The following is a 16,380-nucleotide window of genomic DNA, read 5'->3' on the forward strand; positions in this document are numbered from 1 at the left end:
AACAAAATGCGCCAGATATAAAGCCGTGCTTCAGACCAAGCAAAAAGTTTCACTGGCATATATCCAAACAATCAACTCACTGAGCTCTCTCTCGAGCGTTAACTTATCATCGAAAGAAAGGTTAATCTAGTCCTCAAGATTTGGGCTTGTCATTCAAGGAATATAAAGATAGCGAAGAGTAGACAAAGAAGCCGAAAGAATGTCCTCCTCGCGCTCGGGTCGCTCATCTCACGGTCATAAGAAGGAGAAGGGTGCTCAGGTATTGCTTATTGATTCTTTCAGTCCCTGTCTCATATGAGAATACCACTGTTAACGATATTGTGTTGCGCTCAGCGTTCCGTTCGGCGGATAATCGAGTCTCTCCAGTCCCACAGTGTCAATACCCTCACAGAACTAGTGCGAGTTGAGCGCATAGCGGCGACCTGTGATGAGAGCGACGCTGTGGCATTTCAAGGCCCCATGACCGAGGCATGGAGCCACTATGTCAGTAGCAACCAGTTTCTGACTGAGCTAAGAGGATTGACAAGAAGCTACCCGTTCTGCGGGGATATCGTGACGGACGCCCAAATGAGAGTGCGGAGCGACCCGGAGAGCAATCGCAGTTGGAACATGGCCTGGCTTTGCCTTCAAAAAATTGTGAATGAGTAAGTGCTCGGCCAGATTCACTATCAGCTGTCAATTGTGTCCAATTACTGCCACTCCCTACTTCCTGCCCGGTTGAGTACCTGGGTACTTGTGCTGATGATGGGGTACAGCAACCTTGTGGCTACGTATGCTGCCATGGAATCCATGAGGCCGGAGATGTGGGGTGGACGTGAACCTACGCCAGAGGAAGCCGACCAGCTGGCTCAGTGTTTTGAATTCGAATGGAACAATGCTGTCAGCACGATGTTGCGCCATTGGTCCGTCGCCCCAACCTGGTATTGATGTGCCACAGGAGGTCATTAGCATTTGGCGCTCGGCGGATTCATCCATGAGATACCTTAAGCAAGGAGTCTATGGGCGCTCGGGGTAAATTTATTTGTGAATTATTGTCAAGGCGTGCGGGACCCGCATTGAATTCAGATGTCCATCGTCGTGAAGCACAGGCTTACGAGCATGCGACAGGACGTCCGATTTGCCTCATACATTGTACTCGCTCATAGAGATTATATTGCAAGCCTTGAATCAAGCAAATACAACAATGAGAAATGACTCGAGAACCTGTGGATATGCGACATGCATTCCAAAGTCTTCATGTGTATCATTGATGCACACCCTCGAGCTGCCCGTCGCCCGTTAATGGCCCTTGCAGCTGTTCCCGAAGTTCAGTACCAAGATCAGGATGGAAGACGTCGACAGGGTTAGGGTCGCTTACCGTTCTGGGTGGTGCGCCTGGCACAAAGAGTGGGTCAAATCACCTCCGACGTCACCGCCTGAGACGACATTTTGAGAGGCAAGAAAGCCCAGCCGCAGTCCTACCCTGCTGACCCCCAACAATCAACAGCTATCCACCTCCTTGAGCCTGACTGACCTCAGCCCGTCCATCCGATCCGATTCGACCTCTCCCCATCCCATTTGCAGTCATCCGGCCTCTCAGGGTCCAGCTGCATCTGGTGATACAGACACATGGACTCTCAACATGTCTTGCGTCCCGCTGCCGGGTGGCACACTGGCCCCTCACTCGCCATCTCGAGCAATGAGACAGTTGGTAGTGATGTGAGTAGACCCTCGCCTCAGGATTTGCCCATACCACGGGCATAATATGTTGAAAACAAGCTTCAAAGCTGCATCCAAAATTTTGAGGTCACACTGCTGACATCACAACAGTCAGAACAGTCCGCGTCTCTGCCCGCGATCTTGGCTGCCCTCGTCCCGTCCTTGATCAGTGCAGTCTTCCTCCTGACCGTGTTTGTCCTGATCAAACGGCCGCTCCGTAGAATATACTCACCAAGAACCTACATCGATGTCATCCCGGAAAAGTACCTCGCCTTCCCCCCTTCTAGGTCTTCCCCGGTTACTGCCTGCACTACTGACCTCCAACAGAGATCGCACACCTATTTCAAGCCTGAAGCGCTTCGAGTGGGTCCGAACAATTAGGCAGCTTGACGACAAATTCGTTCTCGAGCACTCTTCCCTCGATGCATATCTGTATCTCCGGTTTTTGAAGACGTCCGTCTTCATCTGCTTTGTCGGAGCTGCTATCACCTGGATCATACTTTTCCCCGTGAATGCTACCGGCGGTGGAGATGCATCCCAGCTTGACAGACTCGGCTTCGGTAATGTGCGCCACAAGCATCGATTATATGCTCATGCCGTAGTGGCTTGGGTGTATTTCGGATTCGTAATGGTCATCATTGCCAGGGAACGTATGTGGCTCGTTGGACTTCGTCAAGCATGGTACTTAGCTCGCGCGAATGCATCGCGACTCTCTTCACGGACGGTTCTTTATCTCGACCCGCCAAAGGAGGCTTCCACAGTCTCTGATCCGCAGCAGAACTTTGGCAGTGATGCGAGAAATCAGTGGATTGTCAACAAGACCAAGTCGCTTGATGACGAGGTTGAGTCGAGGAATGACAGGACAGTGAGGCTGGAATTCGCTGAAGTCTCGTTTCTGAGGCAGGCCAGCAAAAACATCGCCAAAACCCGCCGGAGAGAAGGCCTAGAGGCCGACGGAATTGCAAATGATGCAGCAATCGAGAGTGCACGTCCCCGTGAGCGACAATACTACCTCACCAGCAATGCAGCCGATCTCATCCAACACCTGCGCAACGAGGTAAAGGAAGCGGTGCACAAGGTTGGCGAGAAACGGGAATCCTACTCGGCTGAGAGTTCACATGGACGTAATCGATGCGCAATATTCGTCGAGTACGCGACCCAATCGGCTGCGCAGCGAGCCTACCGGGGAGAATCCAAATCTCGTCTTCCGGTGCCTTCCAGCCTCGCCGTCCAATCAAGGCTCATCGGCGTGGTTCCGAACGAAATTATCTGGCGCAACCTCGCAATGCCCCAGGCTGAGCGGCTGTCCAAGAAATCCATTGCGAACCTCCTCATCGCTGTACTGATCATATTTTGGTCTATTCCAACGGCCATCATTGGCACCATTTCGAATGTGAACTACCTGGCCGACAATGTGTCCTGGCTATCGTGGATCAACAGCCTTCCAGATCCGCTTTTGGGGCTTCTCACCGGCTTTCTGCCTCCATTTCTCACGAGCCAGTTTGCGTCATACCTACCGAACTTAATGCGACGTAAGTCAAACACAGAGGGACCTTTTGCCTTCTTTTGGAGCTACACGAGATCTTGTATGCCGCTTAGCTAACGCCACATCTTGACCTAGATGTCGCCAAAGCCTCAGGACAGCCCACCACAGTCACTGCAGAATTGCAGGTGCAAGCTTGGTATTACGCGTTCCAGATTATTCAGGTCTTCCTCGTCACAGCTCTTTCTTCATCGGCCACGGCGTTCATCCCTAAGATCATCAATGAGCCTCACCATATCCCACAGCTTCTCGCCGACAATCTTCCGAAATCATCGAACTTCTATCTGACTTACTTCATATTGCAGGGTCTTGCCTGTTCGTACTCCCCTGCAGCCTCCCCCCTCTCCCCCAAATCTGACAGACTTCAACACATCTTGGGGGCACTTTGAACTTTTTCGAAGCATCATATCCTCACCAGACATCGGCCTTTCATGCAGTGTAGTGCTGAGTGGCCATGTCTTCGAGTGATTGGCTGATTGAGTGATTTGAAGTGCTTCACAGACATACGAGTAGTTTCTTAAAGTGTTGAGACTTTACTGACAAAACGTGCAGCGTCCGTGAAGAACATCATGAATTGGTCGGACTTGCTTGAGTACCTGTTTTTCGAGATATTCATCTACAAAACCCCACGTGATAAGTACAATCAGTATACCAGCCTCAAGGGCATTGCATGGGGTAAAGTATATCCGAAGTTCACCAATTTCGTCATCATCGCCCTGGCTTACAGCTGCATATCGCCTCTTGTTCTGGGGTTTGCGGCTGTGGGACTGTCCCTCTTCTACTTCAGCTACCGATACACCCTGTTGTTCATGGTACAGCCGAAAATCGAGACCAAGGGAAAATGCTATACACGCGCACTACAGCAAATACTCGCGGGTATCTATATGTAAGCAGCTTTCGGGTCCAATTTTAACTCCTCCAGGGAGAAGGAGATGTCATCTGCGTGTTCTATTTCACTGCCTGAACCAAAGCTCTTTGTTGTGCTGCAGTTCTCGAGACAGGCATTGGGCATATGGTGACTTACTTCGACCTATTCTCAAATAAATCCCCTTCCTCAGTGCTTTGATGGCTAACTCCAAGTGCTGCAGTGGCGAATTGTGCCTGATCGGACTTTTCGGTCTCCGGAAGGCCAAGGGCCCAGCAATCTTGCTAGTTGTCCTATTCTTCGCAACCATTGCGTACAACATCTTGACGAATCGTTACCTAAATCCGCTAGAGGATCATTTTCCAGACCATATGCTCTCGGCCGATGCCGAGAATGGGGAGCAGGATCCTCTTCTCTCTGCCGCAGAGGAAGGTCAGGCTGTCGCTGCTGGTGATGCTCAGGCAGATGAGCACGAGCGATCTCATATCCAGCGTCTTGGCCGAGAGATGCACCTCCCACAAAAGGTCATCTCTCCAATCGCACGGTTCCTTGAGCCTCACGTATATGCTTCGCACAAAGCCATGCGTGCTTTTCTCGCTCGCACAGGAGCCGAGACCGATCCCGCTCCTGAATATAGTGAGGAAGAGATCAAGAAAGCATACCAAAATCCCAGTCTCACAAGCAAGGCACCGGTCATATGGTTGCCGAGGGATAATTATGGGCTGAGTAAGAAGGAGGTCGAAAGCCTGGGTGCGGAAAATTTGGAAGCTACGGACGAGGGAGCTTGGGTAAATAGTAAGGGTAAAGTGGATTTTGAGAGGAGTGACCTGAGGGGTCTACCGCTTTGGAAGCAGCCCAAAGCGTACTAAACCTGGGAGAAGGGAGCGTTTGGGAGAACACAAGGACGGGGAATTTGTTGATGAGAATGGCACACAAAAACATCGTAAATCAATGAGATAAATGTTCATTCATTCCTTGACATCATTCATTTTCAACTTCTCAATGTGGAAGGTTCCAACTACTTTTAGTGGGTTGAAGGTCCCAGGGCCGCAGCCAGGAACAGCTCGACCGCCTGATGTGTTATGGCAACTTACTCTTTCCGCACTTCTGGCTCTGCCTCTTCAGCTGACCAATGTTACTGCGAAGTAAGAGGCAGGCCCTGCATAATCTGCTTAAAGGCCTGCAGTGACGCCTCGGGTTCTAATTATACGAGCACTCATCAGAATACGGATTACAATAGTCTTGGGGTTTGGGGAACTTACGATAATATGCGACTTCGTGACCCGCAGCATATACTCTCCAGTAGTTCAAATTGCCGGCCCCCTTAAACTGTCCGTAGGACGTGCCGTTTAGCACATATTCCTGCAGAGGAGCTGCTTGGAACTCTGCTGAGTCGCTATAATCCACCTTATTGACGGCACGCTCGTTACCGAGGTAGTTGCAGATCCAATCTATGCAATATTGAGTTGTTAAATGGACAGCCTCACAGGAAGGAAATGCTTGCAGCAAAAATGCACACTTACCAGCATCACCAGCCCAGATCAAGGTCGAAATGCCTGACTGCACAACAGTGCTCAAAGTGTCGAGGAACGACCGTGCATCGTCACCAGTATTGGCTATAAGATAGTACGGGTCATCGGGACACTCTCCATAAGTCACTTGCGCACCGATAGCCTTCATGATATCTGGCCTTTGGAGGTATGCAACGTATGTTTCCGGAGGATATGGATCGTTGCTTGGCTGCCTAATATCGTAAACGTCGAAGTCCATAGCTTCAACAACTCCCTCCACGTATTCATAACACGCGTTATCAGCATTCAAGCATGCCGAATCCGTGCCTGTTTCGCCAGGACATTGCTCAAGGAGAGGTAGGCATTGTGTTTCGTAAGCCTGTTGAAGCTGGCTGTACTGCGTGTCGTTGATCAGTTGACGCCAGGTGTTGTTATGGCCGAAATCAATGTAAGCTTGTTCCTGGATAATCGGGTCGATCCAACCATTGTTAATGCCTAGTGCAACAAGATTAATCGTCTCGCCGGCGACCGAGCCATTCGATATAGCTGCGTTTTGGGTTTGGAAGTACTCTGTTGCGTTTTCAGTTCTTTGTTTCATAGACACTCCATTCCATTAGCATCCAAGGGATTTCCACACATACCGGCAAACTCAGGACCATAATGACCGCCATAACTTTCAGTCCACAGTCCGAATTCACGACTCTCATAGACGGGGTAAGCCTCGAAGAAAGCTTGCATGAACTTCCAGACGAAAGGTGCTGCTGTGACAGTTGACGTAGCCTCATCATCGCCAAAGCTGAACCCAGTACCAATAGGTTGATCAACGTAGAGCATATTGGCGTATTCATTCCAGGAATAAGGATTCAAGCTGGGTTCATCACTGCCATTGACGAAATGGCAAGGGCCATTTTCCTGAAAGAGTCCAATCATAGACGAGCATCCTGGACCACCGTTGAGCCACAACGCCAGGGGAGCGGTCGACGCATTGCTGCGAGCCTCGAAGAACCAAAACCACATGGACATGTTCGTCCCGACTGAAAGGTAACCAGAGTAGGTCTTGACTCCGGGCGTGGTCTCGCAGATGCCGCTGTCTTCGACAATTTCCAAGGTGGCATTCGTTGCGGCATGCTCGTAAACACTGTAGGTAATGCCGTTGGTCTCGCGCTTGAACATCTTGCTCGCGCCATGGCTCGTGCCGCGGGAGGCAACAGATTTAGGTGCATGCCAACTGGAAGCAGAGGCAGCCGGAAGGCTTGCCAAGGCCAGCGCGACCACGGTGCTGAGGACCTTCATACTGGCTGCTACTGTCGCCGACTGAAGAGCGGGGAAAACGAGGGGCGAAGGACAATAGTGCTGATGCCTCTTCGCACATGGAGGAGGGTAGGGTCGGCTTTTATGCAGATCGCTCTGACAATCAACAGGTCCAGACGCGTGCAACCTCGACTGGCGACTCGTGCGAAGACGCCTCATCACTATGCGGACAGCCACACCAAAAGTGGAGCTCCAGGATGGTAGCATGGTGCCTGCATGACGTTGATTATTTATAAAGTATAGGCCTACCCTTGCACGATGCCGGCGGCCTCGTCCCTGAGTATCTCACACGACAGAAACATACACCATGATATTCCATGTAGTACCACTGTAGATACGGCACATTCTGGGCTACATCAGTGCTAGAGGGCGACTTTCTTTGGACCATGACAAGATGTCAAAGAGTAGTCCAGTCTTAAGATGCTAGGGCGCCAAGGAAGCTTATCTCGAGCTCCCGAAGCTTGCTCACACTGGTTAGGCTTACTTTCCGTCCCCCACATGAAATGCCCCCCTCTGAACCCGTGTTACGGTGACCATGTGCTCAATTTGGACACTATTCCCGCATCTGCAATTTCACGATATGCAACGTGTGTACGTGCCGCGCCTCTTGCCGCCAATACCAAGTCTGATAGGAAATGCATTTGAGAGCCAACCATTATGAAATGAGCCGGATTCACTGCGAGATTGAGGCCTGGATGCAGGATAGAAACACTCCAGGAAGTGCGCAAATCTCAACTCATCATCGAATTGGGATGAAGGACAGGGGAGTCGTCACCCCCTATCCCCTTGTCTTATCGAGCTGCGACCTTCCCGTCAGGGGAAAGATCGCCGAGGTCCAGACGGAGTTTAGATCCCCTGTCAACAAGCTTCAAATAGATTCATGCCGAATGCCGACTTCAGATTTTGGCGATCCAATACTAACCTCACCCTTGACACGAGCATCAAATATTCTTTTTCCTCCCTCTCTCTATTGATTGGAGACTATCAGACTGACTGGAATCCGCACACGACGTCTACTAATCTACCAACATCGTGGCCTCTCACGAAATCGATGCACTTGATTATCACACTTGTCAAAGTCTAGACATGACTTTCAGTCTAAAAGGACAATGTTGAAAGGTGTAGCGGGCCGGCCGCGCCTCCAAGTCTGCACTTCCAACCAATCTTTTTAGACATTGTCAGTCTCTTAGAAGCTCGATGGATTCGTGTTCCAGTATCAGCAGCTGTACTGTCAGGGCCGCAATTTGGAGCAACAGAGCAATTCCAACAGGCAACTAAAATATATCGGCCACTCTGAACAAAGGGAAAGCTCGATTTTGCACATATAAATACGTCAACGGCATGCACTGTCCCGCACAGATTTTAAGGGTACCTGTTGGCTGACAAGGAATGTGCTGCGTGATGATCAAGACTGCTGACCAACGCGGACCCCGGTGCTCATCACATCTTTCATTAAGTATTTCAGATCAGGGCGAGTCGATCGGAAACAGGGCTGCGGCCCTAAATGACTGTGGAATTACTACTTCTAGAGATCAGCATATGACGTTATTCGTCGATGCTGAACAGTTTAGCGAGCGTCTAACGTCTTCCTAACGTCCCAATCGCGGGTATATAACTTTATGTTCAAGAATAAGAACCCCATCGTCTCCGAGCTCCAGCTATCAGCCGCATGTAGAATGTAGAAACTGTCGTTGTCTAGGATGTATAATGTGCTACGTAAGCAACTTCCATCATAGCCCCATATCCATCCAAGGTAGCAGAATTGGGATATCCAGGCTGTGAGTAGTCAGTGAGTCATGATCCATAGTATTGAAGTAAAGCAACAGCAAGAGACTCACCCAAGTGCCGCCAACAGCAACGTTCAAAATGAAATACAAGTTCGAATGGGCCAGCGCATTCCAGATATCCTGGGTCAACTGGCTACCTGTGATTTGCTGGAACTGTTGACCATCCATGTACCATGTGATGGTCTCTGTTGCCCAATTGTTTGACCGGCGGTCCCATTCGATCCTCCAAGTGTGCCAGCCCTGGTCAGGAATGGCAATCGAACTCCCGATTCCAGTCCCTTCGTTACACACTCCTCCTGGGTATGTACCGCAGTGTGCTGTGCCGTAGCCTCTGAGGATGCCGTTGACGGTCTCCATGATGTCGAGCTCCCCACAGGCAGGCCAGCTCCCACCTTCGCGAAGCGACTGGCCCAGAATCCAAAATGCCGGCCAGATGCCTTGCTTGGTGGAGATATCATTCGTGCCGAATCTGATCTGAGCCTCTGCGCGAGTAATCGCTCCTGCTTTCGGCGTGAACGTGTACTTGCTCTCGATCCTGCCTGAAGTCCACCCGTAGGTAGTAGAGGAGTCCTTCCAGGGTACAAGCTGCAAAGTCTGGCCTCCGGAACACTGGACGTTTGCGGAGGAGGACGTATACTTCTCCCACTCCGCATTGACGCCCAGGTAGCCGGTGATGATGTTCCAGTTGTCAGAATTTGGGGGCGCGCCAGCCGCATAGTTGAATGTTGACTCCCATTGTAGGGTGAGGCCTGAGTAACCCGGGGATGCCCAAGCTGCTGCCAGGGTGGTGAGGCCCAGGCCTGTCAAGAGAGACCCTGGACTAAGCATCCACATCGTTTCTCCCTGTTCTAAGGCGCGCGTGTATGATATGTATCGAAGCGTATCTTATATACAACAAAGTAAGGAGTGTTTGGGTATGTACAGGCTTTCTCTTGAAGGAATGGACTAACCCGGAATCAAATGGACTGGGCTTGGAACGTTAGGCGATAGACAGGGACCGTCAAGCACTCGAGAAGCGACGGGGCTGGCTTATATAGAGCCATAACTTTTCTGCAGGCTGAGTGGACGACGTGTATCATTCTCCTCGCCGTTTGGCTGGCCATTGTCCCATTTTTTGGAGCAGTGCTATGGACAATAGTGCCACCAGTCCTGTGTCAAACTGGCAGGTTAAGCGTGTGCCAGATATTGTCCAGGATGAGACTTCAACCACCGAAAACCCAGGCAGATGCCAGACATATTGCCTAATCAAGCTGTTTCCAAGTGGTCAGGAAGTGAGCAGGCGGACATTAGGTCCAGGCGCCTTGGCTTGGAGGGTAGCATCGAAGCTGGATAAGTCAAACCCGGTGATTCCAGAAGTATCTCATTGAGGCAATGTCGTCGAGTAATGAGACTTAATGTGAAGTCAGGAGACGGGCCGAGGAACTAGGAGGACTCAATTTTACAAAAATGCAGCGCCGTTAAGGGAGGAGCACATGCAACAATCCCAAGTACCAGTCTTGCGGTTGCTATCCAGGGGGCTGATTGGTAGAGGTCCCAATTGGAGGGGCCGCCTGGGACAACTGCGTTGGCGAGTCTACGATTTTCATTGGGCATGTCTTATATGAGGCCTTGTCATTGGCGTGCCGGGGCGATGGGCTACTCAGGTATTTGGCCACCTGCCGGAGCTAATAGCAGCACATGGGAACTTGCCAACGCGGGAGAAGGCGCCAATCGGGCCACGCCGTTTGGTGCAAGAGGTTGGCAGTGGTACTCCTGTTCCTGCAGATGAGTGCCGGAGGAGCCAATAGCAGCGAAATCGACAGCTGTCAAGAACAGTCGGGCGGGACGTGTGACAATCGCGTGTGACACTGGACACAGGTTGTGGGGGAGGCTCAGCAGGGGCGGGACTGCACGAGATTGCCAGCCTTCTAGAAGCCCGGAAGACGCCGACGACGGCCCAGCATCGTGGCGGACGATCTAGATGCTGATCCAAGATGAGATGGACCCAAGGGTTCGAAACGCAAACATGACTTCAACCAACACAAGCTCAAGCCTTTGACTCAGTAGCCACTTGTCTCTGGAGCAGGCTAGAGGTAACACCGAGACGCCATTCGATTGATTAAGAAGGTGAACGCCTAGATTTCGTCACATGACCCATGAACAAATGTAGCTATTTGTCCGCGAAGGTTGTCCGCACATGTAGCTACCACAACGATGTCTTTGAAATAACGTAGATGCAGCCACGGTGATGACTCCATATCTGGTCAACTTTGAATTAGCCCATCGATCTCGAAGAAGAAGGCACATGAATCGGCTGTCGAGCCGCACCGTTCCCTTTTTACCCTCCCTCTCCCCCATGATGATTTCGATTGCTACGTTACATTTCCCCGCACCCTCGACCACTCAAATTGTCGAGCGTGCGTTCTACGTTGCGTCACTTGGGATGGTCATGTCTTTGGACATTACTCTTGTGAACATTCTGAGGTGTCGCGTGGCCGGCCAGAGAAAAGTTGTGGATTCGCTATATGTACTTGAAGTGATGGCCACCCCCTGCTGCAAATTCACACTAGCCACAAAGCGCTGGGCGTTCGTGGCCTCAAAAGAGTGAGACAGCCCTTCAAATACCTGGATTCGCAGGTATTGGTGCCGCGTGTCCCTTGAAGATGGTTTAATAGCTACTCCAACCTATCAACTGTCGCTTCGATGCAGCTGCTTCCTCGATGACACATAGTCACCGCCAGGCCCTGGCCTGTGCGCATCTCGACATTCAACAACCTCAGGGCTTGATGCATCTTGGACGGATCCTGCGCAGCTGGCCGCAGGAACGGCAAAACACCTGACCTGCAACTCTTGGCAAATCTCACATGGCGATTGTTGGTCGTAAATTTATGAAAATCCAGCAGTAGTCTAAACTAAGGTTGATGTTACACGGCATGAGTTGCTCGCGTTGATTTGGACTCTGCAATGCAAACCTATCCTGTCCTACACTAAATCTCCATGAATCCCATTCAATACGTGCCTAGGTCCTGATCCATTTTTCGAAAATACCATTGGCATGAGGTTGACCCCAAGCCGTGGTAATACTGACGAGGTCAGTAGGCCTTTTTATTCCATAGTGACCAGTTTGAGGTCAGAGAACCCCCTCGGCTTCAAAGCTTTGAAACCATGCATAGACAATCGTAAACATGCACATAGAACGAAATAAGGATACAGCGTCTCTCATCTGAGCTTTCCTTGGACTTCCTTCGCTATTGCTGTCGTGCTGAGCCGTGATTTGTGCATCTGTCTTCGAGGTCTTAGATGTACACTCGCAAGAACTCGACAAGAGCCATAATTGCCATGGCCTGACCGTACGGCATACTTGTGATTGGGATGTCCTTGTAATGCTGCAACGTATTGCTGTAAAGAGCATTAGCGCAATTCATAGGAAAGGGCCATGCGTTGACTCACCCCATAGCAGTCCCGAAGGACGTGTTCAGCAGCTCTCCATTCTCGTCTACGTTTTCAATGACCGCCTTGATGGCTTTAACCGCCACAGCATCGTATCCTCCTATCTTAGCACCTTTCAATTTCCGGCAGTCATCGGCTTCAGGGGCGGAGACAGGCGAGGACGGATCGAGGTATCGCTTCCGTCTTGACTTGAGGATCCCAAACGCGAAACCGGCTGTGGCGCTGGCCTCGACGTACGAGCCTTCTTCTTCCGGGATGTCTAGCAGTGTCCTCCATAGACCTGAGGGGGCTTGTAACGATGAGAGTGCCGAGCATTGTGCCTCGAGTACATCCCGAAGGTGCGAACCGATAGGGTCTGATGCCACGTCGAGATTCAATAGCTCAATGAACTCGGGGATCACTATGGTCAACCAGCTGTTGCCTCTCGCCCACCTCGCTTCTGCGAAGTTGTGCCCCAACTTCCCTTGCTTGGCGCCATCCTTGTAAAATTCCCAGCCATGGAAGAAAAGGCCTGTCTTGGTGTCGAATAGATACTGGCAATGAAGGATGAATTGCTTCTTAGCCTCAGCAACATAGTGCGGCCTGTTTAGTACCAGACCAATTTTGGCCAGCGGTAGAACAGTCATCATCAGCGTATCGTCCCAAAGCTGCTGGTCGTGCAAGCTGACATATGTGACATGTTGCATTCCGCCGAATTTCGTCCGCTCAAGATCCCGGTAAGCCCACTCAGCCCAGCTGTCCAACCATGGCAGGTAAGTTGGGTTCTTGGTCTTTTCATACACATATGCGAGCGTCAGGAACACTGCCATAGTGTTGATATTTTTGGTGGTCCCTCCCGCAGCAAATCGGTTGGCGAACCAAGCCTCGATGATCTCAAGACATTTTTCGTCGCCCGTCAGCTCGTAGTACTGCCAAATTCCATAGAGGCCGACGCCGTGGGTCCACTCCCAATCATTCCAGCCCTTGGTGTCGATGACACGGCCATCATCGAGCTTCAAAAGGAACTCGCCTGTTTTGTCCTTGATGTTGACCATGCCATCGATCAACAGCTTGATCTTGGCATGGACATCGCTGGATTTGATTCCTTGTATCTCAGTAGGCATGTCGTATTATCGTGCTTAGGCTCGTGGTGACAACAGATAGAACCGCCAGCAAGGAAACTAGCTGCGAGACTTGAGGAGCACGTGATGCTGTGGGTGAGGCGCGGTTGTCAAGTGAAATGGGCTCCAGAAGGATGGCAAAGAAGAGTCACCGGGAATTCAAAGCATCTACTGCAAGGCCTTCGACAATAAACTCTACATATGCAGCTCCTGTGTTGCGTATGCGTTGGTGCGTTCTCGTGGTCCAATACACTTGCGTCTTATGGAACCGAGGATCTGATGGTGGAGAATCTGGCCCTCCCCGACAATTCAACAAGCAGCATCAGCCGGTACAGCTCGGACCGAACTGCACCGAAAGGACGACGAGTCGCCGGGGTTGCAGGCGGTGGCCAAGCAGCCGTAAAGCCTTGGCACCAAGACGGGTCCAAGAAAATCAAGCACGGAGGCTGTTCAAAGCTGTCCCGGGTCGCTCGACATCAAATGCCCCGGTTTTCTGCATTCCCTCGGACCCCTTTCCCCGCGGGGTCAAGAAGTCGGGCGGGCCAGATAGTGGAACCTGGGGATGGATGCATGTGTCATATCCACAGAGCCTGTCGTCCCCACAGTGTCAACATCGATACGAGAAGAGAAGACTAGGGGGTAAGCAGGAGACGTGGTGTGCCAGGAGACGTAGTGTGCGGGGAGACGGCGACAGTGTTCTCAGTATAATCTCATGACGGGTCAGCAGACGACCATGGCACCATGGAAGATAGTAATTACCTCGGAAGGAGGCGAACAACCCTGGGGCACACTCGGCCGACATGTCACTTTCTCTTCACTTTGCAGCAACGACATTGTGCGTGGCAGTGATGGCAAGTCGCTAATGTCTACAGGGAGGATGATCCCTCCCCGACCTTTTCGGGGTCAGGGATCATACTCGCTCCAACTCTGACGGTGTTCCCAAAGACGGCATCTCGGGCCAATGGCCGCCTAGACCCCCAGCAGTCTCAACGCCGGACCTGTCTCCATGTTCTGTGGGGTCTGGGGAAGTCAAGGTTCTGTCAACAAACAGTCAGGCACCTGGCCACGCGGTTTCCTAGATATCTGTGTACATGTCCATCGGTCTTTACCGCTGGACCGGGTCCAATTTAATCGTCCGGGGTAGTGACTCTGTTGGTGAAGAACGCTTTAAATTCACCGTTTAAGACTCGACGCTGACCCGTTGTGTTATTCTCTCGTAGCTGCCTACCTGCCCTCCTGCACATCTCTAAACCGTCCATTTGGCCTCCCAGTGGGTATTCGCTCATAGGCCTGCGGTTTTATTGCTTTGTTTTCATCTCTAGAATATCGAGCGGAATCCGACTCTCAACCAATATGGTAGCACCCGATGCCCCTAGAGAAGAGGTCGGAAGCACTTCCAAAATGGCCACCGACACAAACATTCAGTCAAGACAGAATGCTGAGCCCGACAAGGTCGAGCGCGCCATGTCCGCCGACGAGGTTGAGTATGTCAAGGACCATCAAGACTTCGGAAAGGTCGACAAGGAGCTTGCGCAATATGTCTCGGACGTTCGTATCGACATTCCGCCCGAGAAGAATGCCCAACTGCTGAAGATGATCGACAAGCGAGTTCTCTCCGTCATGGTCGCGACATACTTTCTGCAGGCCATCGACAAGGGCACCCTGAGTTTCGCTTCCATCATGGGCATCCGCGAAGACACCAACCTGACCGGCCAAGATTACTCATGGCTAACCACGTGTATCTACATTACGATCCTCATCGTCGAGTATCCTCAGAACTGGACCATTGCTCGAGTGCCCATTGCCAAGTACCTCAGCTTCAGTATCATAGCTTGGGGTGTGGTGCTCGCCTGCACAGCAGCTTGTCACAACTTCACTGGCCTGGTCATTGTCCGCACACTGCTCGGATTGTTCGAGTCTGCCTGTCAACCCGCCTTTGTCGTGCTGTCATCAATATGGTACCGAAGAGAGGAGCAAGCTGCTCGTGTTACATATTGGTATATGATGAATGGAGCGCAACAGATCGTCGGCGGGCTTCTTGCCTATTGCTTTTCCCTGATCACCAACGGCCCCCTCAAGTCATGGCAGTGGCTCTTCATGATATACGGTATCATCTCTATCATCTTTGGAGCCTTTGTGGGCTGGTATATGCCCGACAGTCCAATGCGCGCCAAATGCTTTTCGGAAGAGGACAAGCACCTCATGATTGAGCGTGTGCGAGACAACCAAACCGGTGTACAGAACCGTGTCTTCAAGAAAGACCAGCTCATTGAAGCCTTGTCCGACCCACAAGTCTGGGGCTATGCCATTGTCGCCCTCACCACCACGCTGCCTACTTCAGGACTGGGCGCTTTTCAGGGCATCATCATCAAGAGTCTTGGCTTCACCACGCTGCAGACTCAATTGCTGGCAATGGTTTTGGGTTTCTATATCATAATTGTTCTTCTTGGGTCGCTCTGGATAGTCAAAAAGACAGGGCAAAACTTGCTTGTCATGTTGGGTTTTGTTCTACCGTGAGTACTACTGCCCACGTCACTCATCTAGCGAAGACCAACTCCCGAGTCGATGTATACTGGAGGCTAACGTTTCGCGCCTTCTCACAGATGCTTCGCCGGCACGATTTGCCTCATGATCGTACCCCTGGACACCTGGTCCCAGCACATCGGTTTGCTGGTCTGCTATTATATCACCTTCTCCTTCTGGAGTGCCCAGACTCTTTCGCTGTCCATGATTTCCAGAAATGTGGCTGGCCAAACCAAGAAATCGGTCGCGATCGCCCTCAACTTTATCATTTGGGCTACTGGAAATGCCATTGGTAAGTCCTCGCTCATCTACAGTCTTTCCAGCTTTCTTTGCTAATTTTCTTTATCTACCCGCAGGGCCTCAAGTGTTTTTAGCCTGGGACAGCCCTCGCTACTTTATTGCATTTGCTACCCATCTTGGTTGCTACGGCTTACTGGTCGTTGACATCCTCCTTCTCCGCTGGTACCTGACCGCACAGAACAAGAAGCGCGACCGGATGGCCGCCGAGGGTGTTCATGCGGCACACGATGAAGCATTCGTGCATGCTTTCGAAGACATAACTGACAAGGCGAACCCGAACTTCAGATATGTCTATTGAAAGCGGAGGTCTGGC

General features: G+C 51.3%; 5 protein-coding genes across 5 annotated transcripts; 2 read left to right on the plus strand and 3 right to left on the minus strand.

The window, feature by feature from the left end:
* Window positions 1-199: 199 nt before the first annotated feature.
* J7T55_004216 (uncharacterized protein) lies at window positions 200-4,975 on the plus strand (the record flags this gene model as incomplete). The annotated part of the gene is made up of 11 exons (XM_053136032.1): window positions 200-259; window positions 334-644; window positions 756-920; window positions 1,089-1,131; window positions 1,295-1,386; window positions 1,605-1,698; window positions 1,810-1,961; window positions 2,026-3,230; window positions 3,320-3,556; window positions 3,794-4,127; window positions 4,330-4,975. The coding sequence occupies 11 exons, from the start codon at window positions 200-202 to the stop codon at window positions 4,973-4,975; spliced, it is 3,339 nt and encodes a 1,112-aa protein (XP_052986315.1).
* A 266-nt stretch (window positions 4,976-5,241) lies between these two features.
* On the minus strand, window positions 5,242-6,910 carry J7T55_004217 (uncharacterized protein; the record flags this gene model as incomplete). Its single annotated transcript, XM_053136033.1, has 4 exons — window positions 5,242-5,306; window positions 5,369-5,557; window positions 5,630-6,187; window positions 6,259-6,910. The coding sequence occupies 4 exons, from the start codon at window positions 6,908-6,910 to the stop codon at window positions 5,242-5,244; spliced, it is 1,464 nt and encodes a 487-aa protein (XP_052986316.1).
* Window positions 6,911-8,623: 1,713 nt separating this feature from the next.
* J7T55_004218 (uncharacterized protein) lies at window positions 8,624-9,549 on the minus strand (the record flags this gene model as incomplete). Its single annotated transcript, XM_053136034.1, has 2 exons — window positions 8,624-8,704; window positions 8,767-9,549. 2 exons carry the CDS (start codon window positions 9,547-9,549, stop codon window positions 8,624-8,626), a joined length of 864 nt encoding a protein of 287 aa, XP_052986317.1.
* A 2,441-nt stretch (window positions 9,550-11,990) lies between these two features.
* Window positions 11,991-13,247, minus strand: J7T55_004219 (uncharacterized protein; the record flags this gene model as incomplete). Its single annotated transcript, XM_053136035.1, has 2 exons — window positions 11,991-12,093; window positions 12,145-13,247. The coding sequence occupies 2 exons, from the start codon at window positions 13,245-13,247 to the stop codon at window positions 11,991-11,993; spliced, it is 1,206 nt and encodes a 401-aa protein (XP_052986318.1).
* A 198-nt stretch (window positions 13,248-13,445) lies between these two features.
* Window positions 13,446-16,365, plus strand: J7T55_004220 (uncharacterized protein; the record flags this gene model as incomplete). The annotated part of the gene is made up of 6 exons (XM_053136036.1): window positions 13,446-13,709; window positions 13,795-13,883; window positions 14,117-14,257; window positions 14,465-15,757; window positions 15,848-16,059; window positions 16,124-16,365. The coding sequence occupies 6 exons, from the start codon at window positions 13,446-13,448 to the stop codon at window positions 16,363-16,365; spliced, it is 2,241 nt and encodes a 746-aa protein (XP_052986319.1).
* Between the last annotated feature and the right edge of the window lie 15 nt (window positions 16,366-16,380).

The sequence above is a fragment of the Diaporthe amygdali genome (genome assembly GCF_026229845.1).
Source record: "Diaporthe amygdali strain CAA958 chromosome Unknown NODE_63_length_156346_cov_64_415879, whole genome shotgun sequence".
In the NCBI taxonomy this organism is placed as follows: domain Eukaryota; kingdom Fungi; phylum Ascomycota; class Sordariomycetes; order Diaporthales; family Diaporthaceae; genus Diaporthe; species Diaporthe amygdali.